The 23,567-nt window shown below is 34.4% G+C and overlaps 5 protein-coding genes across 8 annotated transcripts in view; 3 read left to right on the top strand and 2 right to left on the bottom strand.

Moving 5' to 3' along the window:
* Positions 1 to 2,905: 2,905 nt before the first annotated feature.
* Positions 2,906 to 5,946, top strand: Atg5 (autophagy protein 5). 2 transcript variants are annotated; one of them, XM_089714166.1, is made up of 5 exons: positions 2,906 to 3,204; positions 3,295 to 3,500; positions 5,165 to 5,289; positions 5,370 to 5,570; positions 5,763 to 5,946. In XM_089714166.1, the coding sequence occupies exons 1-5, from the start codon at positions 3,049 to 3,051 to the stop codon at positions 5,867 to 5,869; spliced, it is 795 nt and encodes a 264-aa protein (XP_089570292.1). In that variant the 5' UTR covers positions 2,906 to 3,048; the 3' UTR covers positions 5,870 to 5,946. The 2 variants fall into 2 exon arrangements, with proteins under 2 accessions (XP_089570292.1, XP_089570293.1); XM_089714167.1 differs by having other exon boundaries at positions 3,067 to 3,204; positions 3,279 to 3,500.
* LOC149489547 (torsin-1A-like) lies at positions 5,930 to 8,663 on the bottom strand. Its single transcript, XM_089714162.1, has 6 exons — positions 8,205 to 8,663; positions 7,848 to 8,122; positions 7,625 to 7,776; positions 7,387 to 7,532; positions 6,870 to 7,017; positions 5,930 to 6,482 (listed from the first exon to the last, which is right to left on the bottom strand). Exons 1-6 carry the CDS (start codon positions 8,404 to 8,406, stop codon positions 6,353 to 6,355), a joined length of 1,053 nt encoding a protein of 350 aa, XP_089570288.1. The 5' UTR covers positions 8,407 to 8,663; the 3' UTR covers positions 5,930 to 6,352.
* Positions 8,664 to 8,803: 140 nt separating this feature from the next.
* On the top strand, positions 8,804 to 9,688 carry Xrcc2 (X-ray repair cross complementing 2). The gene has a single exon (XM_089714164.1). The coding sequence runs from the start codon at positions 8,875 to 8,877 to the stop codon at positions 9,673 to 9,675; it is 801 nt and encodes a 266-aa protein (XP_089570290.1). The 5' UTR covers positions 8,804 to 8,874; the 3' UTR covers positions 9,676 to 9,688.
* Positions 9,689 to 10,047: 359 nt separating this feature from the next.
* On the bottom strand, positions 10,048 to 11,641 carry por (Protein-serine O-palmitoleoyltransferase por). Its single transcript, XM_089714161.1, has one exon. The coding sequence runs from the start codon at positions 11,385 to 11,387 to the stop codon at positions 10,059 to 10,061; it is 1,329 nt and encodes a 442-aa protein (XP_089570287.1). The 5' UTR covers positions 11,388 to 11,641; the 3' UTR covers positions 10,048 to 10,058.
* A 2,220-nt stretch (positions 11,642 to 13,861) lies between these two features.
* LOC149489544 (brahma chromatin-remodeling complex ATPase subunit-like) overlaps positions 13,862 to 23,567 on the top strand; it is a 27,292-nt gene continuing 17,586 nt past the window's right edge. For all 3 annotated transcript variants that reach the window (XR_016318293.1, XM_089714119.1, XM_089714118.1), the window contains exons 1-10: positions 13,862 to 14,581; positions 16,618 to 17,123; positions 17,205 to 17,523; positions 17,627 to 17,928; positions 19,822 to 19,960; positions 20,124 to 20,313; positions 21,186 to 21,324; positions 22,016 to 22,190; positions 22,779 to 22,886; positions 23,281 to 23,401. Coding sequence is in view for 2 of the 3 variants with exons in the window: in XM_089714119.1 (XP_089570245.1) it covers positions 14,114 to 14,581; positions 16,618 to 17,123; positions 17,205 to 17,523; positions 17,627 to 17,928; positions 19,822 to 19,960; positions 20,124 to 20,313; positions 21,186 to 21,324; positions 22,016 to 22,190; positions 22,779 to 22,886; positions 23,281 to 23,401 (2,467 nt within the window). In the remaining variant the exon portion in view is untranslated. The remainder of the gene's footprint in view (positions 14,582 to 16,617; positions 17,124 to 17,204; positions 17,524 to 17,626; positions 17,929 to 19,821; positions 19,961 to 20,123; positions 20,314 to 21,185; positions 21,325 to 22,015; positions 22,191 to 22,778; positions 22,887 to 23,280; positions 23,402 to 23,567) is intronic.

Here is a 23,567-nt window from a genome sequence, read left to right as displayed (position 1 = left end):
TCATCATTTTCTTATTTTGTCATAACTTTAACTAATTAAAAACATGAGTATAACTATATAATTATAATAAACAATAAATATAAAAGCTACAACTTACCTTTTGTGGGAACGCAAGAAGGCGAAAATTAAAAAATAGCCGAAGATTTTTAAAAATGTAACGAATGAACACAATCACTGTTATCTACTATTACCCAAAGAGAATACAAATACTACGTCTATTACCTATATAACTGTAATGGTGTCTTGTTTGACATCAAATAATAAACATCTACCCTCACTTATAAAAATTTAGTATATTCACATGAAATATAAGCGCACCTGAAATGGACTCTGGGAAGATATGAATTATTTATTTAACTTTAAAAAAAAAACAACCTCACCAACATCATAATTCATAATATTTAAATTATGAATTTCCAAGGAGCGTTAATATTATGTAAATTGATTTAATTTTAATGAAATCTCATAGATGGCGCTGTTTTAAATTTGTCTTTATACTACTAAGATTCATTATACTGTTTCTCTGCCAAAATTACTTAAATGATGTAGTTTTTATAGTGTAAAGGTAGACAATAGCATGGCTTACTCAAAAACAACATTTAAACATGAGTCTTTATATTGTACGCTGTCGTAGTACACGGAATACGTAAGAAAAATAAAGGTTCACAGCTCCTCCCCCGAAGGTGATAGCATGATAATATGTATATAACAGCCTGACCCGACCTGTTAGTAATATTCATGCAAAATTTGAAGTAAATCTGTGCAGTACTTTCTGAGATTAGCCTGGACAAACATACAGACAAACAGACAAACAGACAAACAGACAAACCGACAAACAGACAAACAGACAAAAATTCTAAAAACTATGTTTTTGGCTTCTATATCGATTATAGATCATGGATTATGTATTCTTTTAAAAAAATATTCAATGTACAGTTTTGACTTTCCTACGATTTTATTATATGTATAGAATAGATTTGTAATGAATAATTACAATTATAATAGAGTGCAAAAAATAAATACATGCGTCAATATATTTTGTGGTTTTTTTAAAACATTTTTTTTATTTAAAAAATATCATTCCGACCGCGGCTTTGCCCGCGTGGAATTAGGTTATATCGTGAATCCGGTTTTATCCCACAGAAGTGTTCAGTTCGGATAAAAAGTATCCTATGTATAAATCCAGGCAATTAGCTATATTTTATCAAAATTGGTAATGTAGTCTTGACGTGATTAAGTAACAACTAACAAAAAAATATACAAATTAACATCCAAAGTTTCGCATCAGTTTTACTGTATTAGTGATATCTTCCACTCTTGACTTTGACTGAGAAGAATTAGGGTTTATAACTTCTTTCAGAAATAGTACCTTTCATTTCTGGGCATGATGTAATATCTACGTCAGCATCAAATTCTATCTAAATCAATTCAGTAGTCCGCGTTATTGAGTACCATTTCATTTTTTCAGAGTAACAATATTTTTTGTTATTTTAAAGATTATTTATAACCTGTATTATTTTGTAATAAAGTAAACATTACGAAATAATAATAATTATTAATAATGTCTAAGTAGTTGTTAAAAAGAAGATTATTTGTTTATAAGCAAGAAAATAAAACCAATAAATCAACAATTAAATATATGTATAACAATATTATAACTGTATGACGACTCCATACATGTTTGTCCCGAGTCGGCCAGCGGCAGCGCGGCGAGTTTGCAAGAATGACTTCGCGCACACCCGCGTTCGCGATAGCGAGCTATTAGACTCCGCCCGCCAAGCAGTGGATTTTTTTTTGTGTATCGTCTTAAATTTATATACTAGAACTAGCTTTCCGCCCGCGGCTTCGCCCGCGTTTTCAGAGAAAAACCCGTTCCCGTAGGATTTCCGGGATAAAACCTATCCTATGTCCTTTCTCGGGTATCAAAATATATCTATACCAAATTTCATGCAAATTGGTTCAGTAGTTCAGGCGTGATTGAGTAACAGACAGACAGACAGAGTTACTTTCGCATTTATAATATTAGTATGGATGTTGCTAAGGGTTGAAAGCCAGAAGAAAATCATCCGAGAATCTTCTTTGAGATTTTTCACTTATTTGGACGATTTGAACGACTAGAAAAAGGGTGTATTCCGTTATGCACTGCGACCACTGTAAGGTGTGACGTCAATTCAGTATACTGTGAAGCCGTTCCTTTATAGCCAGTTATACTGGTTACGATTTAAAACGGAACGCAATCCAGTATACTGTCAGCCGCATTTTTTGACGCAGCATTCAAATGAGTGTATTAAAGTTTTCTAGAACATAAAAATAAACTGTTTTGGAGTACTGTCCAATTAAAAATATTTTAATTAATATTAATTGTAAATTGAATTTATAATATAATAAAAGTAAGTACTTTTTCATAAAAAAGAATAAAAAAGAACTTTCAGCTCGTATTGAACATTTTCAACACAGTCTAATAAAGTTAATTTTTGCAATTCTTCCATTGTTTTATTTATTAATCCAAACTAATTACAGAACTTTAAAATTTTCTGATTATACTGTAGCTTTGTTTATAAGACGTTAGGCACTCGAGTGGTTTTGACTGATCATATTAATTATTACTTGCTCTGTGGACTGATCACGTGATCAAAGTACTGCGAGTACCTTACCTCGAAAACGCCAGTGCTCACAGTAGAATATGGCGGCGATTAATGACGTCATAAATTTCCCTAGGGTACTGCGGCAGTATACTGGCAGTCCATAACGGAACGAATTTTTCTACAGTGATAGCACTGTGCAGTGGTTGCAGTGCATATCGAAAGACACCCATAATAATTTGTTGAACATGTCGTTGAACATGTCATTGAACGTCATAATATGACATGTCGACTGTCGTCATATTGTCATATGTCAAATTCAAGCTCATTGTTATTGATTATACCTATTTACACTGATATCACAGAGTACCTTTTTATAACTGATATGATTTCTCAGGAATAATAATTATCCGTTTTATTCAGAACCGAATTGTTCGATGCAGTAATCTGAGAAGTGTGATAAAATATGGCAAATGACAGAGAAGTTTTACGTGAAATCTGGGACGGAAAACTGCCAGTATGCTTTCAGCTCGACCAAGAGGAGATAATGGAAATTCAGCAACCAGACCCGTTTTATGTGATGGTTCCTCGACTTAGTTACTTCCCACTTGTTACTGATAAGGTAAGAATCAAGCAAATTTCATGTTTTCTAAAATTTACATCAAAAAATCACATTCGTTATTTATTTAGTAAAAGTTCATTCATATTTCAGATGAAAAGACATTTTCTACGCTACATATCTCAAGAAAACGCAGATAATGAAATGTGGCTGGATTATAATGGGCAGCCTTTAAAATGGCATTATCCAATTGGTTTTCTATATGATCTCTTTTGTGGAAATGATCCACAAATGCCTTGGAATTTAACAGTACATTTTAGCAAATTTCCAGAAAACGTTTTACTTCACTGCCCTAATAAGTAAGTGGCATATTAATTTTTACTTAAAACTTACAAACTACAATAATATAATATTATGTTTACTATATTTATTAAAAAAAAAACAGCAATTTGGAGCATACTCTGAGGAAATTGTTGTATACTGAAAATAATACATAGTTTTTGTGGATAGGGTCATTGCGCCTGTTCGCGTCCACTTAGTGCAGTTGGAAAGTTTGAAGGAGAAAATAAAAATGTTCCAGAACAAATTTCAACGCAAAATTTATGTAACGTGTTCATTACATAGTCTATTTTAAGATTTACTTTCAATTGTGTTGGAAATATCATGTGGTTTTTATTTATCTAGACAAATAGCAGAATTAGGCGTTTTACCCAGTTCGCGTCCAAAAATTCCAGTTAGCGTCCACCCGTGGGCCAGTTCGCGTCCACCAGCTTAGAAAAGGAATTAAGAGTGTATTGGGTGATAATTTATCAGATAAATGCAAATAAAAATAGATTATAATAAATTATTTATTTACGAATATAGCTATTTAATAAAAACCGGCCAAATGCGAGTGGGTCTCGCACACCGAGGGTTCCTTTATACCTCCACGCGTTACTGAGAAAAAGGGCCTTGACAGAAAGACAGACCGGTAGACGGACATACAGACGGACGGATATCAAAGTGATCATACAAGGATTCCGGTTTTTCCTTTTGAGGTTCGGAACCCTAAAATCAACATTATTATTAATATAATGTGAATATATTTCACTGTAAGGAAACTGGAATAACTTATTTATATTTATTATCTTCTCATCATTAATAGAACTAAAAATTAACAAAAATCAAAGTTACGTTATGTAAATAAATATGTAATAATCAGTTCTATTAAGATTACCTACCTACCCTATTTTTTAGTTTCTAATGAATTAAATTTCTTTTTTGTTTATATTATTTTCTTAACCACAGACTCATTCTCAAAGATACTAGTCTCATTCTTAGAATACCCATTTTAAAATATAATTTGCTAATTTGAATGAAAATTTAAATTATCAACTTGTAGTCTTAGTCAAAAATTTACAATCTATTTTAAATTTCATATTTTAACAAACAATTCATTGCTACGTAATGAAAAACAATGTGGACGCAATATGTTCTATTGTTATGCACAATAGGTATAGTTTGCGCCCACCGTGGACGCAAAATGGAAGTTGTACAAATTCGGTGTAGTAATTCGCGTCCACCTTATTTTAGCTATTAAATGTAAAAGAAATAAGATGATTGATAATCCATACTATTCCATGTTTTGTTAGCAAAGTAAAGAAACAGTTACATATTCAAAAATTCACATTTAACAATAAGATACTTACCGTCAAACGCGACGCTGCGCACTATTTTTTTCTGAAAATCCCGCGCCTTTTAGCTCTCTCGTTTAATAGCCAAAATTAAATATTTTTTTTAAATAGGAAGGCGGTGCGCAGGCATATTTTGAATATGTGTGCATGTCTCTTATACATTGAGGTATTATCGGAAATTTTTGTTATTACAATTTTACTTAAAGTATACTTATTTTCGTGAATTTTCTAAAATATGTCCGCAAAATGGACGCGAATAGGCATGTGGACGCGAACAGGCGCAATGACCCTAGTTGAATCTATTCATTTCATTTTTGTATTTGTCATAAAATTAATGAAATTTTCTTTAGGGACATAGTTGAAGCTCACTATATGTCAACTGTAAAAGAAGCAGATGTTCTAAAACACCGGGGACAAGTTATGTCTGCTATGCAAAAAAAAGACCACAACCAATTATGGTTGGGATTACAAAATGGTATTTATTTATATTAGTATCCAAATAATCATAGTAAAATAGTGAATTTATTTAAATTAACCTAAATCTTTCTTAAACAGATAAATTTGATCAATTTTGGGCTATTAATAGAAGGCTTATGGAATCTCATGGTGACAATGAAGGCTTTAAACATATACCAATAAGGATTTACTCAGAAGACGGAACATGCAATCAACGTCTAATCAGTCCAAAGAATATTGATGGAAGCAGGAAGATAGTTCAACAACTTATTTCAGAATTATACCCTGAAAAACCTGATGGTAATCATAATTTATTATCTTTTACATTATATGAGAATAGATTGAAGTCATATCCCCTACTGGTTTTGTTAGTTTTTCTGATCTATTATATTTAACAGTCTGTCTGTGATTTATTATTATTCATAAAGAAAAAAAATATTTTTTAGTAACCATATATTTATTAGACATTAATTACTTCTTTTCACATTTCAGTAAAATTAAGAACACATGGTATAAACATTCCAATTGACACACCACTCCAATGGCTGTCTGAACATATGAGCTACCCTGACAACTTTCTGCATGTGTGTCTATGTTAATAATATTAAAAGGACTGCAATTATTTAAAAAATAAATTATATGTTTAAAATCATGAACTATAAAATGTTTTCTTATATGTGCATTTTCATTTATTCCACAACTGTCACAATATGTTACAACAAAAAATTAAAAACAACAATACTGATACATTGATCTCAGCAGCAACATAACAAAACAATATAATGTGATAAGATGTAGGTTCATGTATTTCATACAAAATAATATTTTCAATGAGATTTTGATGAATATACATTATGAGGGTTATTACCACATAATTATAGACATGCTTTGCATTGCACTAAACAATTAATAATGTATAGAGAGAAAATTGTGAGTTATAAAAATTCGTAAAAAAAGAATCACTAAACTAAAAATCAACAGGTACATGACAGTTGGAATAATGGCATGACTAATTATAAGCTTTTGAAGCTTAATTTTTTTCTTCTTAGATCACATTTGTCATATTCTAAAATGCCTTATAATTATAATTCACTCTTAGCTTTATTTTTTTGTATGATATATGGTATTTGTTTTGTAAATCTCTTGCACCCATTATTTGCAAATATAGGCTGATCTTCTGTAGGACCGTATGTGATGACTGACAAAGCATCACTGCAAAAAAGAAACTTAGATTAAAATTCTTATAATTATTATTTATAGGAAGTATGATGCTAAATTTATTTTTATTAAATCATCAAAAAAAAATTAACAGAAAAGTTTTTAGACATCATTTCAGTCAGAACATTACATAAAAACATACAGAAAATTCAGCATTTACATCTTAAACTTTTTTAAATAAAGGCATTTTTATGTCCGAAAAATTTTATGAACAGTTAAAAAATCCTTATTCACTTTATCATAATGTTAGAAGTCACATTCATAAACTGGGTTAATGTATTATTTTATCTAATGTTATTTATTGCTATTTAATTGTCATTGTTAAGATGTGCTATTTCTTTAAAAGGTAAGTCATATTGATTGTAAACTAAAAGTACTTACGCCATCATCTCCTCAGTTGGATGGTAAATGCCATGACCTTGAAACTCAGCTAAAGCACATTTTTCAACATGGTTTTGTTCCAAAGGCAGAAACGGAATATAATGATCAATCAAATGCTGGGCAATTGTAGCAGACTTTTCAAAACCCCCTGAAATGTTTTAAGATTACAATATAATGAAATAAGCTATTATAAATCATTTCAAAATAAATAAAATAAAAAGTATGAGTAGATGGAGATTCTTGGCATTTGCAGTTTATAAATACACAATAGCTAAATTTGTGTTTTGTTTTGAGAAACAGCTGCAGGCATTGAATACATTTTTATGCTTCAAAAATATTAATGAATTATTGAGATTTATAAAGATAAATTTATAGAAATATATCATATCACTCTTTGATCAATTTAAAATAGATACATAACTACATAAGCATATGAAAATCATATCAGAAACAATACTATCTTTATGTGCAATGCAATAATCAAGGCAATATAAATAACAATAGCAGTTTCAAATACCTGTACTGTAAGCTGTCCTCCTTATAATTGGTTCAAAATGATGGAAATCAACTTCATTTCTATTGACACCTTGACTGTATAATTCCAATAAATTGCTCGCTATTTCTTTACCACCAATGTTGGAAATAAAAATAAACACACTATCCCTGTGAAAAAATAATGTCTTCTTGTTATTTTATTTTTGTGGTCCAGGATTTGTATTTTTATTGAATGGAAGATATAAATTAATATACAATACCTAAAATCAATACCATCAACTGTTTGGTGATGGTCTAACATAGGCTTTATTGCATCCAATACAGATGGACACATTTCATGTATTTCATCAAAAACAATGAGGGAAGTCGGACAATTCTTCACAATATCTTTTACTTCTTGTATTAGTTTCATCTGCAATAAAATGGTGAATTAAGCAAGTTAACAATTTTTAACGTGAATTAATTTTTTATTAACATACCTACCTGAGTATTTTGTATGTCAGTACAATCAAAATCTTTTTTACCCATAAAAACCTTCACATATTTGCTATGTATTCCGTTCTTGTAGAGAGATTCGGCTATCATGCTTGTAGCATAGTTTTTACCAACGCCAGACCAACCATGTAAACTTATGACCAAAGCTTTTTTATTTCTGTTGCCTTCATTTGATAAACCTTCTTTATGGGCACTAAGGATACTAATTAATTCATTGACTAGGGGTTGACCAAACATTTTTTGTGAAAACAACTGTTTTAATTCTAAAATAAAAAGAGTTGTTTGTTATAGGTGTAATACAAAAATAAATTTCATAGTATTTTTATGTGTATATATAACACTCACTGTTTAAATCATATGTTACATATTGATCATTACAGCACTCTGTGTAACGACAGACAGTATTTGTTTTTATAATATCCCAACCCAACCAGCTGCCCATAAGAAGTGAACCCCCTAACATCAAAGATAAAGGTTCAGTAGATATATAATTGACATTGTTAAAGATAAACAATAACAGAAGAATATGATACAACTTAAACAACATAGTAAAATTTATAACTAGTAATGAATTGAGAAATATAACCAGTTTTTATGGATTTTATACTTAATTTTATATTACGGATTTAAGCAAATTTTACATTTAAAAATGAACATAAATAATAAAATTTAATTTGGGTATGTACACTTATTCAGAAAAAAACTCCAGTCTCATGAGTTTCAAATTTAAATTAGTTATGAAAAGAATACGGAGTTTCAACAAGTTGACAATTTGACATGTAGTTTGACTTTGACTTTGATTGTCGTCGTCTTTGGTCTATAGACAGAAAATATGTAGTCTATGGCATTGCTCTGTGGTCTATGGTTACGAGTTACCACGGACCACCTGTGGTTACCACTTAGTAACTTACCTCAGAGCTGTGCTCAGACCAATAAATCTACAGAACAGGAAAATAAAAAATAAAAAGTTGCAACTGTAAGCTGTTAAACTGAAAATGAGTGAATTTTCATAATTATGGCATTGAAATTTAAACTAGAGACTGGAGTTCAATTATTATCAAGATTAACGAAAAAGGCCAGCTTTGAAAACTTTTATACACCTTTGTTCAAATGTGGATTAAAACATGGAGAGATCGTTGAAATCTTTAGTAATAGTAATCCTAACTTCTTATTATATGAATTAATTAGTGAAATATTATTACCACAAGAAATTGGCGGTATAGAATCGGGTGTGATCATATTTATTACAGATGGAAATTTTAATAACGCTACCTTCATCAAAATACTAAAAGATAAGATATTGAAACATTTAGTCAATCGGAAAGAAAACCAAAGACTTAATGAAATCGATTATCTACTTGAATTAACACTAAAAAATGTGCAATTCATTTACTTATATGATGCTACTCAATTTTATATTACAGTGTTCAATCTGGGTACAATTCTTGTAAAATATCCAAATACATCATTAATTGTTTTTAACACACTCCCAGCATTCTACTGGTCTGAGCAAGAATTCAAAGTTACCAAAATGGATATTTATATAAAAAATTTAATCAAAACGATTCAAAAAGCCTGTAGAGATTTCAAAACTGTTGTTTTTTATACAAGACCAGATTACTTTAGCAGTACTAAAGATACCATTGATAAACTTGAACCTTGTTGCTCAAACCCTACCGATGAAAGAATAAATTACCGCATCCAAGTATCTACTAGCAATGAAAAGCGTAACTTTATTATAATTGTCCAATCATATGAAAACTTGGTTACAAAAGAGTTTCAGCTCTCTGATGGAAAAATTATTTGGGATTCATAAAAAAACAACTTCGTTTAATTGACTGGAAGTTTTAATAGTACTTATACATTTATATGAATAATATGACAAATGATTATCAGATTGTACCTACATAAAAAAAATTCAGCACAATTTATAAGAATACAAAAACATTTCTAGAGAAAATTGTTATTATGTAAGAATTATAAGTTGATACTGTGGCTGAATACTGATTGTGATTGTATAAGGTGAAATACTAATTATTGCTTAAGTACATTTTGTTACCATAAATTACCACTACATTTTGTGCAAATATTAAATACTAATAGAAATATAAAATAATACATTTTACTATCACAAATACAATTAATCACAATTTTAAACAACCCCAATTGAGATTCTTATAAAGTACAAGTTTAATACAGCTACATCATTAAATAAATAACATACATACTTGCAGCAAGACCATGATTAAAGAAGTCGAGATTTTCCCATTTACTAATTGTATGTGAAAAGGAGTAACCAGTCTCCTGCACTGAGAATGATGCTTCAAACATAACTCCTAAGTAAGCAAGATGCATTATTGTTATGAGAGAAAATAAAAAGTTTATAAACATTGCCATAAAACTGTTTTTCTTATATTTATGATCACATTGTTTAACACATGGATTAGCCAAACAACAAACTTCTAAAGCAGATGCAACCTTATATCTAAAATTATATTCTATGTAAGAAAACGTTCCAATGCTCAAAAGAACTGCAGATAGTTGAAAATTACAACCATGAAGCAGAGAAGATATTGCATATGTTGTAAAGATTGCAAAAAATTGTCCATAAGGTTGACAAGTTTTGAACACATAATTTTTTAGCCACTGGTGCATTGGTATATTCCAAAAAATAACCACTTGCACCAATGATCTTGGCAGTTCAATAAAATAAGGTTTAGTTATTTCTATTTCCGAATGGCAATCATTTGTTAAGCCAAAGCCAGCACTTACCATTGACACCACAGACATACTTGATACAAAATAGTGAGACATTCTGAAGGCTTGGGCATCTCTATATGCAATTAACCATTTCATACTGTTGTCTTCAATAAACCAAGGGACAATACAATTAGACAAAATTAAAAATATCATTGCCAAAAATAGATTATATAGAATTATCTTTATCCATCTTCGAGATAAAAATTTAACACATAAATCTTTCTCATAAGATTTAAATGAAATCCAAGGCCCCAACATACAATTTGCAGGACAGAGAATATAGCCAGCAAATTCAAATGGATTAACCATTTTCTTAAACAAACTTCGATCTAGTTCTATTGCAATTGAAATAATTTTCATAGATGCTATCATTTGTATCCCTCTTATTTGTTGCCATATTTTTGGATTTATTAAGTACAATTCACATAATAATAAAAAAGATATGACACTTACACAGGTAATAGCACCTCCTATTTTTTTCTTTGTTACATTTGCTAACATTAAGATTAATAAATAGGCACCTGCAGTCAGTCCATAAACCCACGAAATTGCTGATCCAATATTATAATACAGTAATAGACTTCCTATTATTAAACTTATGCTATGTCGAACATTTTGTGGTACGGATATAAACTGAATGGAAAACCGTAAACAAAGATTAGCAAGAAGCAGATCTTTCGCAAATCTTAATCCCTCATAAAGTGTAGGTTCAATGCAAAAGGTTAAGTAACTCCAGGAATTCTCTATATATTCTTCTTCTTCTTCCATTGTTTTACTTTTTTTACTCAATTATTTATTAAACTGTTTTAGTGGTCTGAGTTATATTCCTGTTTCTTCATTTTGTATTATACTTTATTGCCTGAGAATCTGAGTAACAATTGTTTAAATATGGTTTTTATAACTTCGACTACCGTTTGTTGAAAGTTTACATCTTTTAAAAATCGTTCTTTGATATAATTTCCTGATCAAATAATTAACCGCTTACCGCCTCATCAATTTATTGTTTTTGTCACGTTTTTGTGAAAATTTTAGAATTTGACATTAATTATTGTCTTTTCGATACCTGTCAAAGTGTCAAAATGATATTATGTTAGCCACAGAGCAAGTAATATGTAAAGCCGGCTATAGCCGGTTTTAAATTTCGAAATTTATTTTTATTGAATTCGAAACTATTCCGTAAACATATAAGCTTGCCACAAACGAATGTTGAAATGGAGGCGTATACGTAATAATGGGTGGACAATAAAGTTTGCCCTTGGTTAGGTAGTTTGAGTTATTGAAATGAGTTATGTGAAATTTGTGAAATTATTAAGCTGGAACTTAAACTTGCTTAACTCATTGACTCAGAGCCCACGGCCCAGGCCAAAAAGGGGTTGTGTGCCTAGGGGTCTACAATCTATGGCAGATGGCTGTGATCTAATGGCTGGCGTCCACTAGGCGGATCGGGCCGGGCCGCATCGCAACGCAAAAATACGCCGGCCTATGTTTTGTATGAAACATCGTCCATTAGTGACGGATCGGGCCGGGGCGGGCCGCAACGCATTGGCGGATATCGCTTCGCAGGCGGATTTCTGCCGGCGGTGCGCTGCGGCCCGGCCCGCCCCGACCCGTCTAGTGGACGCAGGCAGGCGGATGTGAGCGGCGAGCGTCTGTTAGGTAAAATCCGCCTAGGTGGTCCGCCACGTCCCGTACAGGTGGACGCAGGAGCAAACAGCGCGTCCATTAGAGACGGCCCGTTGCGATGCGGCCCGGCCCGATCCGCCTGTAATGGACGCCTAGCATAAGGTACCTAAGGGAGTATTCAGAGAGAAAGCTTGAAACTTATAAGCGCTTATCGGCGCTTGTCATGTTCATATATTTTCCTGCGCGGGTTGACAGCACTGACAGGAAAATATATGAACATGACAAGCGCCGATAAGCGCTTATAAGTTTCAAGCTTTCTTTCTGAATACGCCCTTAGGTACTATACTCGTACTATATTACTTGCTCTATGATCTATCTATGGCAAATGCCACGGACATGTATCAAGATAGACTAAGCGAGTGTATGTACTTCCCGTGTCCAAACTACGTTATTGAAACTTACTTGACGCTGGCCTACACTCAGTCCGCGCTTGCAGTTCGCCAAGGAAAGACGTGAAGCTGAATAAAGTAAAATGCCGAATTGCGCCGTTATAAACTGTAGAAACTCCACAGCTGTGAGTGGCCAAGTTAGCAGAGATGTTTCCTTCCACCGGTAAGTAATTTTCTAATCAGAATATGCACTATTTATTTTAAAATCAAATAAAGAATATTTGTGGAAAACGATCGTGACAAACACGGATACCAAATCATACGAAATGATTCGGAATACATTGCGGCTTTTACTTGGCACGGTAAAGATCGCGTCGTATGATAACAAGCAATGAATAGCGTCTTCTCATTTTTCTGTTCTCATTTTTCTGTCCAATTTTGTGGTTAGTGATGTTCATTTGATGCAACAGTTCTCGATTCTAATCGATTTTATAATCGAACAGAAAAATGATAATTTGTAGGAGCAATTTTTCAGAAAAAAAGGCATAGATTTTTTTTGTCATTTAATACGACTTGACCTAGAACTTTTAAGTATTTTAATACAAAGGTACTAAAAATAAATATTACGACATGGACGCCATTAGTTAAAGTGTCATCTTGGGAGTTTTTTAAGAAAACTCCTTATTGCTTAGACTATGTTTGTTTTTTCAGTTTTCCAAGTAACCCGAACATAAAAGGAAAATGGATCGATGCAACGGGACATAAAGATTGATTGATTGACAGTTTCATTACTTTCTTTCGATGGCCTCTCTAGTACGTAGTACACGGTAACTCAATGGGCATATGTAAGAAAAAGCTAAAACACATTAGTTTACTTATTAGAATATTAAAAGGTTTATAACTTTATTTTATCATCCCTCTGTCTATGGTAATTATCATTTTTCTGTCTTGAATCGATTTAGTAATCGATTACGATTCATTTATTTGACTACCTCTTAGACATAGATCTAGTTTGATCTGATTTCTTTCGATTTACTTCGATGGGATAGGACGATACTAGAATCGCCGCGCGAGTGGCGGCCTAATCGATTTAGCGTAAAATGAAATTAACATCACTAAAAAGCGCTCGTGACGTCATAACGCGTCAAGGTCAGTACAAAAAATATGACACGCTTGGTTTTCATACAGATCGCGGTACTTGCGTTGTCTACTTAAATATACATGTCTGTGGCAAATGCGGTTCTTGGAGTGACACTCGGCATAATATTATTTTAAAAACAAATTATTTTTATTAAATCCATTTTATTGTATGGACTTCTGAATTCAATTTTAAAAACTTGTATCAATCAATCATTTCAAATTTAAGAATGCTTATAAGAACGGATGAAAATTTTTGAAAGCACATAATTAGTGACAAGTTCGCGTTCGTTTTGTTCGGTGACTTTGAGATTGTGATGTGCTTGATTAAATAACGTGTAAAAGATGGCTAGCCCGTCTCCTCAAAGCAGTCCAATGCCACCGCCTCAAGCTCCGAGTCCCATGGGGCCACCTACTCAGAGCCCAGCACCTCCACAATCACCGCACAGTCCATTCAATCAGCAACATGTAAATGGACCGCCGCCGTCTCATTCAACTGGATCTGGACAAGCTCCAATGCCGAATCATATGCAGTCGCCGGGCCCACCACATACAATCGCTTCGAATGTGAATGGTCCGCCAGGAGTGTCTCAACACCCTAATATGCCGCCGGGTAGCCATCAGATACCTTCACATATGGTGGGAGCACATATGTCGGGCCCTCCAGGTCATCCTATTGGAGCTGGTGGAACACATCCTGGCCCTAATGGACATTCAAATATGCCTGGGCCACCACAACATCCAAATATGCCTGGTCAAGGACCACCTCATGGATATATTCCTCATCAACTAAGTCACATGCCACCCAACCAAGTGAGTTATTAGTTTAAGAAATAAAATAGTATAGTGGAGCCAATTTAATAGGCAACATTTGACGTCTATCAATTTTATCTTCATAGGGTGGTAACCTGCATAAAAACATCGATTAAAGTGAATTAATCGATACGGAGTTGAAACATTTGTCAATCGAACTTGAAACACATGTCAATAATTTATGATAATTTTTATTCCCAAGTAATCAATGCATTCGATTCTAGATGTCTGATTTCGATTTTTAGAGTAACGTCTCTGGTATTTAAAAAGAAAAAAGGTTTATTGACACAAAATTGTAGCGACGTCAGTTCTTTAAATCAGAAATTGTTTATTATGTTTAGAATGGTTATTAAAATGGCTCTACTATAATAGTATTTTTTGTAATTTATATAGGTATGGGAGCTAGTAATGTTTTAAAAGAATATATAGTATAGATGGGTTTTTGATATACTGTTTCTCTTGCTATTTCGGTTAGAGTCTGGGCTGTCTGGCTGGCGGTAGTGGTTGCGTTTATTAGTGCGCACAGGAAAATATCCGTAATTTATAGTCATTTATTAACGCATAATTTTTAATCTTTTGCCTTTAGATAGATCCATCAGACATAATTTTTTTATTGCAAGATGTTTTTTTCGTTAAATAGGTGCCATACGCAAATTTTTATTTCAAAATAATTAAAATGCCATCGAAATAAGTGAAATTACATCAACATGAGTCCGCTTAAAAGGTAAGTAATAACTTTATTACTTATATTATATTATCCTTTTTTAATACTTATATTGAATAATTAGTAAACTAATATTTTTAATAGATGGTTTCATATTTATAACTCTTTTGGGTATTAATATGGATTTGATGATATTTGGTTTTTATCAAGTTTACATTAACATCCTATTTTAGGTTCGTTGGGAAAAGGAGGCACGATGGTATATAGTATAAATATGTATAATAAATTACGCCTTAATAAATGACTTTAAATTACGGATATTTTCCTGTGCAGATAAGATGCGCACTAATAAACGCAACCACTGCGGCCAGCCAGACAGCCCGGACTCTAAACCAAAATAGGAAGAGACACAGTATATGAAAGAACCAACTATACTAAAATTCTCTCTTGTCAACGTTGCTAGCTCCTACACAATATAGAATTAAAGAGTCTAGCCATTTTAGTGTTTGGAAACTGCAGTCTGCACTACATAAAATATTGCTAATATTAATATTTATACATAAACCTTGACTTAATAAGTGTTACATTTAAAATTGTATTAAAATATATTATTCTGGCTTTAATTTATACTTACATATTTATAAGCAAAGTAAAAACTATTGGGATTTCTTAATTATAATTTTACCCAATCACCCATGTTAATATGATAGCTTAGTAGGGACTACTTTATCTGAAAAATATTTGTTTCATGTGCCATAATTAATTAGATTCCTTTAAAATATAGCTCTACTTCTTTGTTGTCTCCACATAATATGTTATCTATTTGGAATTCATAGTTGTGGAAGCAGAAAACAATATCTTTTTAAAATACATTTATATTTTAAATAATCTATCATCTATCTATCAATAGTGGTGTTATTATTAGAGGTTTTATTGTGTGCATAATATAGAATACTTAATATTCAAAAGGCTTTGACAATGAAGAAAGTAATCATATATTTAATGGTATATGGAGGTATTTTTTATACTTTCTACAAAAATTGTATCAAAGATTGTAAAATCTTTTAACCAAGACAACATTTCATATAACTTATTAATAACTAGCTTCCGCCCACGACTTTGTACGTGCATCCCCGTTTTTCCCCGTTCCCGCAAGAATTTAGGGAAATCCTTTCTTAGCAGATGCCTACGTCCTAACATCTACCTGCATGTCAAATTTCAGCTCGATACGTCCAGTGGTTTGGGCTGTGCGTTGATAGATCACTATATCAGTCACGTTTGAGTTTTATATATGTACATATATAGATATAGATATATTGTATGCATATAATTGAATATTTCAGTATTGTGAAAGATTACTTAAATTTTTCAGGCTCCTATGGGCATGGGAGGTGGACCCCCGCCACAAGGAAGTGGACCACAGGGACCTCCAGGACCAGCTGGAATGCCTTTGCAACTTGGGGGTCCTCCGTCTCATGGTGCGCATCCACAAGGCATCCCACCAATGCCTACTCATCATAATATGATGCCAGGTGGTTATGGGCACGCAGCTCCATCTCCCGGAGGTTCCTCTACACCACCGAGTGGCGCCTCTAGCGGTGCACCACCATCTGTGGCTCCGCAACAACCACCGACCGCGCAAACACCACCCCATGGTTCTGCTCCCCCACAAACTTCTTCGACAAATGGGGCTCCATCATCGTCTCCCATGCAAGGCTCGTTACCTGCGTCGGGTCCGGATAACCTGAATGCTTTACAACGCGCAATTGATTCAATGGAAGAGAAAGGAATGCAAGAAGATCCTCGATATTCTCAATTGTTAGCTATACGGGCACGAAACAGCCCTAATTTTTCGAACGCTCAATTGAATCAATTGAAGTGAGTTGAAAAATATATTTGTAAGAAAATAATAATAGAAAAATGATTTATTTTATTATTAACGTAAATCTTGTTTTTTAGGGCTCAGATCGCTGCGTACCGTAACTTAGCGCGCAATCAACCTATAACGCAGCAGATAGCTATGATGGCATCCGGCAAGCGCACAGGCGATTCTCCCCCGGAATGCCCAACACCTCCGGCGCAACCTCCGTCACCCTATGGCGCAAATGCGGGAGGTTCTCAGAGCTCCGGGCCCGGGCAAGGAGCGGGCGCGGGGCCGGGGGGCAAGGCTGCCGCGGGGGAGCCTTCACGAGGTGGGGGCGGAGCACCCCCCACCCCGCTACCGATGACTGGTCAAATGGCACCGCCGACGCAGCCCACGCCACCGCTTGTTAATCCAGTATGTTTATTGTTAACTGTTATTAATCTTACCGATTTTAATTTTTTTTCGACTATAATACAAAACTATACTTAACTTTTAACATAACAAAATATCTTCCCAGCCGGTAGTGGGTGGGCCGCCACCAGTGCGCGGCGCGGCGCCGGTCCGGCCGGGCGCGCCGGGTGCACCGGTTGGCCCGGGAGCGCCGATAATTCCGGGAGCACCAGGAGTTCCGGGAGCGCCAGGAATTCCTGGAACACCGGGAGCTCCGACAGTGCCAGGAGCGCCAGGAGCTCCGGGAGCGCTGGTCGCCCCGGGTGCTCCAGGAGCGCCCGCGCCCGGCGCCAAGCAGAATCGCGTCACCAGCATACCGAAGCCGGTGGGGATAGACCCGCTGCAAGTGCTTAATGAACGAGAGAATAGGTATGCGCTATTAGATCCTCTGCGGTCGCAGTATATTTGTACAGCATCAACTAGAAGACTGAGGCCCAGTTTCATCAAGCTCTGTTAGTTAGTTTAACACGCTGTTAACTCTTTTAACGGGACATCAATGTAAGGGAGTGTCCCACCATGACCTAATCGAGGATTAGTTTCCTTAACACGGCATTATATTTAACCCGTGGCATAGAGGCTCTTTAAATTTTTAACAAGCGATTAGAAAAAATGATTTGAAGTTTTCTTGCTGTCAAGATGGACTCTGCATACTATTTTATTTTTGTAAATGAAGATGTGTTGGATGATTTGTATAATTTGGATTATATAGTGCGACCGCGACGGCCCAGAATTTATAAAGACGTCGTCATTGTTTCGAAGAATATGATGATGTTGATTTTAGTACAAGATTTCGTTTATCAAAACAATCGGTTTTGGAAGTATTGCAATTAATTGAAGATAAACTCGAATAACCGTCGGATCTGTAAGTAAAACTATCTCGTGAGGTAATATTTATATTTATGTGCATAAAAGGTTCCTTCCTACATACTGTATTATTTTCAATTAAACGATAATAATCCTGTGAGTCATGTCAAATCTAGTATTGAATACCAATATAGGTATGTACTTAAAATGTAAACTTCACCACTACTCAGGTAAGGCTCAGGCCTCCTCATGATTATGAAATGTACTTATCTTAATTTTAAATTCTGTTTTAGGAATCTATCAGTTTCACCTACAGACCAACTGCTTATTGTAGTGCAGTGCAGTGATGGCTCAGTGGTGAAAAACATTGTGAGGAAACCGACATATCATAAGATAGCGTGGTGGATAATGACCTGATCCCTTACCGTGTTTAAGTTTAAGTTAGCACTACCAATCCCATGTCCCAGCAGTGAGAAAGTATATGGGCTGACGATGATGATGATCCTAATTTAATTTAAATGTGACATTGTTATAGAAATATGTAATTTTTCATGTTACCTAAATAAATAAAACTTGTGTTTTTATAAAACATTTTTATTGTACCCTTAGATTGTACCTATCAACATCATTCAATAAATAGGTTATAACAACTAGATACTAGGTTATTACAAACAAGAATTTACTATTAATTTACTTTAAATGTATCTTGCTGCTTTGTCTTTATTTTTCTTGTTTTAATTGCTCTTCTAGTATGAGATCTCTCGCACTTTCCTTCGGACTCCGAATTTTTTTTCGTAATTTCAACCAGATCCAGTTTACCTTCGACCAAGTGAAATTGAACCGCAATTTTTCTTCAACATTATTGTATTTATTCAACTCAAAATAAAATTAAAATAACACAAGAAAAATCACAACAAAACAATCTCTAAATAACATCAAACATTTGTAACCATGGTAACGACCAAATCGTTTGACATATAAACCAGCAAACGTAAAAGTTTCTACATGATTATTAAATTGTATACTGTGTTAGAACATTTCAATTTAGTCGAATTACCAAACATGACAGTTATTATACAACTAGAACAAATAGCCCCAACGTGCGAAACTATGGCATTGTCAACTATGACATTTTGTTTCGGGCGGTTTAAAATACGAATGAATGATTCGTGAGTCGCTCAGTTAATGGTCGATTTGATAATCGGCTGTTAGATTTCCTTCTTGGGACCTGTAGAGTTGACAACGATGTTAAAATACATGTTTAATTTGAAGCTCGATTAATAAATGTCTGATTTAGAAAATATTGGTGAAATTGGGTCTGAACCTCATGGTCCCTGTTATAATTACTTTGAGTTTAAAATACTTATTTCAATTTCGTTATTCAGAATTTATGTCGTTGTCGAATTTATCGTTTTTTTTTTCATATTTAAATTTTAATATGAAATCTTTTTGTACTAGAATCGCAGCACGCATCGCTCATCGCATAGAAGTGCTATCAAACTTGCCGGCGAATATTCCGGATGATCTACGTCTCCAAGCTCAAATTGAACTGAGAGCTCTTCGTGTACTTAATTTCCAAAAACAATTACGCGCTGAGGTATGTTTTCATATGATTTTAACTTACGTCGAAAAAAAAATGCTTTTACATATTTATGGAGAAAATTTTTCATATTTTCTCATAGTACATAATTTGAATTTCGATAAGTATTCTATTATTATTATAATAAATATATACCTGAATTAATATTGATTATTTCAAGATTTTGGGCCAAGTACGTCGCGACACTACTTTAGAGACGGCTGTCAACATAAAAGCGTACAAACGCACGAAACGCCAGGGCTTACGGGAAGCTCGAGCTACGGAGAAATTGGAGAAACAACAGAAACTGGAAGCCGAGAGGAAACGTCGCCAGAAACACCAGGAATTCTTACAAACTGTACTACAACATGGTTAGTATAAATAGAGACTTCAATACATTTACATAATATTTTTTACTAGGGGCACAGAATACATAATATGTAGTAGCTTAACGCTACAGAACGGACACTTTCCGCCTCCCGCCAAAATTAAACACTTACCTCCCCCGCACGATCAGTCTAAAAATGGTCCATATTTTTCTACAGGGACGATACGCATCGAAGATTGACAACATTAATCAAATTGACTTAAAGTAATTTTATTATTTTGGATTTGTGATTATCGTTTTTCGTAGAAACTGGTTCTAACCAGTTTCTACGAAAAACGATAAATACATCCGTAAACAGCACAATATCTATATTGTGCTGTTTACGGATGTATTTCATCAGAAAAACGCGAATTTTTTTTTACGCTAGTCAAAAATGTGCCAACCATTAAGCGTTAACACACACATTTGCAGTCTCTACAGTGTGACTGTCAAAACGATAATTTTGTATGGAGTGTCCGGGGTGTGCTAGGGGGATAAAACTAAAACATACTAATCCCAATTCCCACATTAGTATCCCCTGTGTCGTGGGAACAAGTTTCTTTAGCTGATATTTTCCTTTATTTTAAATAGTGGCATAATTTCTTTTTCATTATTAGTTATTAATATTATTGCTGCTGATAGAATATTTTTTTTCTGTCACTAATGAATGTTTTTTTTTTCAATTATATTACATATTTACGAAATATATTTACTTAGTACTTTTCAAAATGTAAAAGTTGCCTCTTGCTTGTGTTGCGTGTTGACAAACGATAGTCAACACGCAACACAAGCAAGAGGCAACTTTTACATTTTCAAAAGAACTAAGCAGATTCACAGATTACGTTTATTAATATTTAAATTTCTTTGTAACTTTAGCGAAAGACTTCAAGGAGTACCATCGCAACAACGTGGCGAAGTTGTCGCGCATCAACAAGGGCATCATGAACTACCACGCGAACGCAGAGCGCGAACAGAAGAAGGAGCAAGAGCGTATTGAGAAGGAGCGTATGCGACGGTATGCGTTTTATTTACATTTATATTAAGAGAATTCGTACGTTTATATTTTATAAAAGTATATAATATTATACACTAGCGGTCCGCCCCGGCTTCGCCCGTGGTACATATTTACGTTTTCTCTACATAAAAACCATCCTCGTACTTCAAGGAATATAATAAAAAAAGAATTATCGAAATCGGTTCAGCCGTTCTCGAGTTATGCGCTTACCAACACATTTTGCGATTCATTTTTAATTTTTATATATAAGATTTAAGTTGTGCTGGTATGGCGAAAGACGCGGTTTCAAATCCCGCCCCCGTGTTCGAATTTCTTCGAAGAATAGAAATATTCTTTAAAAAAGACGTGTGGCACTCGGGGACTGCCGCGGTAAAGCTATTGCATAGCATGCCTTCAAGCTACACCTCCGAGCCCGTCGGAGTGGAGAGCGTGAGGTTTTTTCGTTACGGAATTTCTCGATTCGGTCCCCACACTCAAGGCCCGCGATAGAAGCTATGCAATAGCTTAAAACTTCTCATTCAACTTTACTTTTACATTCAACTTTTAGAAGCTCCAATAAGATAGATAAGAATAAGACTCCAATAAACAATAATAATTATTTGTATTAAAGATCATATTGTTAAAATTTCCACACCACTCCCTACTTCAATAATTTCACCCAATATACTCATATCTTTGTTCTCTTACCCAGTCTGATGGCAGAAGACGAAGAGGGTTACAGGAAGCTCATCGATCAGAAGAAGGACAAGCGCTTGGCGTTCCTGCTATCACAGACAGACGAGTATATCGCCAGTCTCACGGAGATGGTCAAACAGCACAAGCAGGAACAGAGGAAGAAGCAGCAAGAGGAAGAACGTAGGAAACGGGTAGGTGCTTGCCACAGATCACAGAAACTAAAGGGAGATATGGTTAGGGGGCGGGGCCGGTGTCGCAGCAATATGCCCAAAAAAAGAACAAGCTGTAGTGGTGCTGTATACGTACGTCACTTACAATCTAGTGTGCGAACGAATAGTCGCTCTCATATTTTTGTGTGATGACACGCACACAACGCGAAGTATTGTTTTGATTTTGTTTACTGCAGTTGTGTGCGTAAATTTGGAATGAGACACGGTTTCGTACTCAGCGCAAGCGATAGGCATCTCTCTAGATCTCTATGGTGGTTGCGGAAATAGCTTTTGTAGCTCACATCTTTTGACTGCTCTTTAGTGTGTTTTAGCAAGCGCGCAGCGGCTTCGCTACATTTTGCAACATGTCTTCGCTAAATTTCATGCACATCCAATCAAGTGAATACACCTAAGTTAAAAAATTCCCACTAATATACTTATAATATTGTAAATGCCAAATAATATTGCGAAATTTTATATAATTAAATATTTTAATTTTATATGATTAAATTTTTATATTCTAAAATATAAACAAGAAAATAAAATATTTTCTTTATTCGTTTTTAACAGAAATCAAGAAAGAAGAAGGTACTGGAGGGCGGCGAAATCGACGCAATGGACGATAGCTCACAAACGTCCGACTCGCGAGTCAGCGTCATGGATCCCAAGACTGGCGAGGTTTGTGAAGCAAATTTTATATATCACGTCTTATTGGTGGCAGCGCTCGAGATGAGACGGGAGATCGGTCCGTCTCTCTCTCGTTATACCTGCGATCGCGCTCGTGAGGTTTTGGTGTGACACAAGTTTCTGAACATTTCACCCGACTAAAACGATTTTAAAAACGTTATCACGTCAAAAACAATTAGTAATCAATTAAAAACATGATAATATCTTTATTTCATAATATTCTAAATACAACAAAAAATAAAGAATATTAAATAAAATCTATCAGTAGGCAGATTCCAAACAGTCGTCTTTTCTTTTCAAAATTTTATAAATTGCATTTAAAGGTATGAAAATAAAAATAATCAACTATTCTTCTTCAATATTACATTGAATCGTATTGTTTTAGGTATTGAAGGGCGAAGAAGCGCCATTGCTGTCGCAGCTGAAGGACTGGATGGAGTCGCACCCCGGCTGGGAGGTGCTCTCCGACTCGGACGACTCGGGCGACGACAGCCAGGACGACGGTGGTAAATATATGGATTTTACTAGATTTCCGCCCGCGGCTTCGCCCGCGTTTTCAAAAGAAAACCCGCATAGTTCCCGTTCCCGTCGGATTTCCGGGATAAAACCTATCCTATGTGTTAACCCAAGTAACCCTCTATATGTGTGCTAAATTTCATTGTAATCGGTTCA

This window comes from Colias philodice, chromosome 3, assembly GCF_061535455.1.
Source record: "Colias philodice isolate Cphi_HAF_F1 chromosome 3, ilColPhil1 Martin Lab GWU primary, whole genome shotgun sequence".
NCBI lineage: Eukaryota > Metazoa > Arthropoda > Insecta > Lepidoptera > Pieridae > Colias > Colias philodice.
Note: the sequence above shows the minus strand (reverse complement) of the source record. Positions and strands in the feature narration are given on the sequence as shown.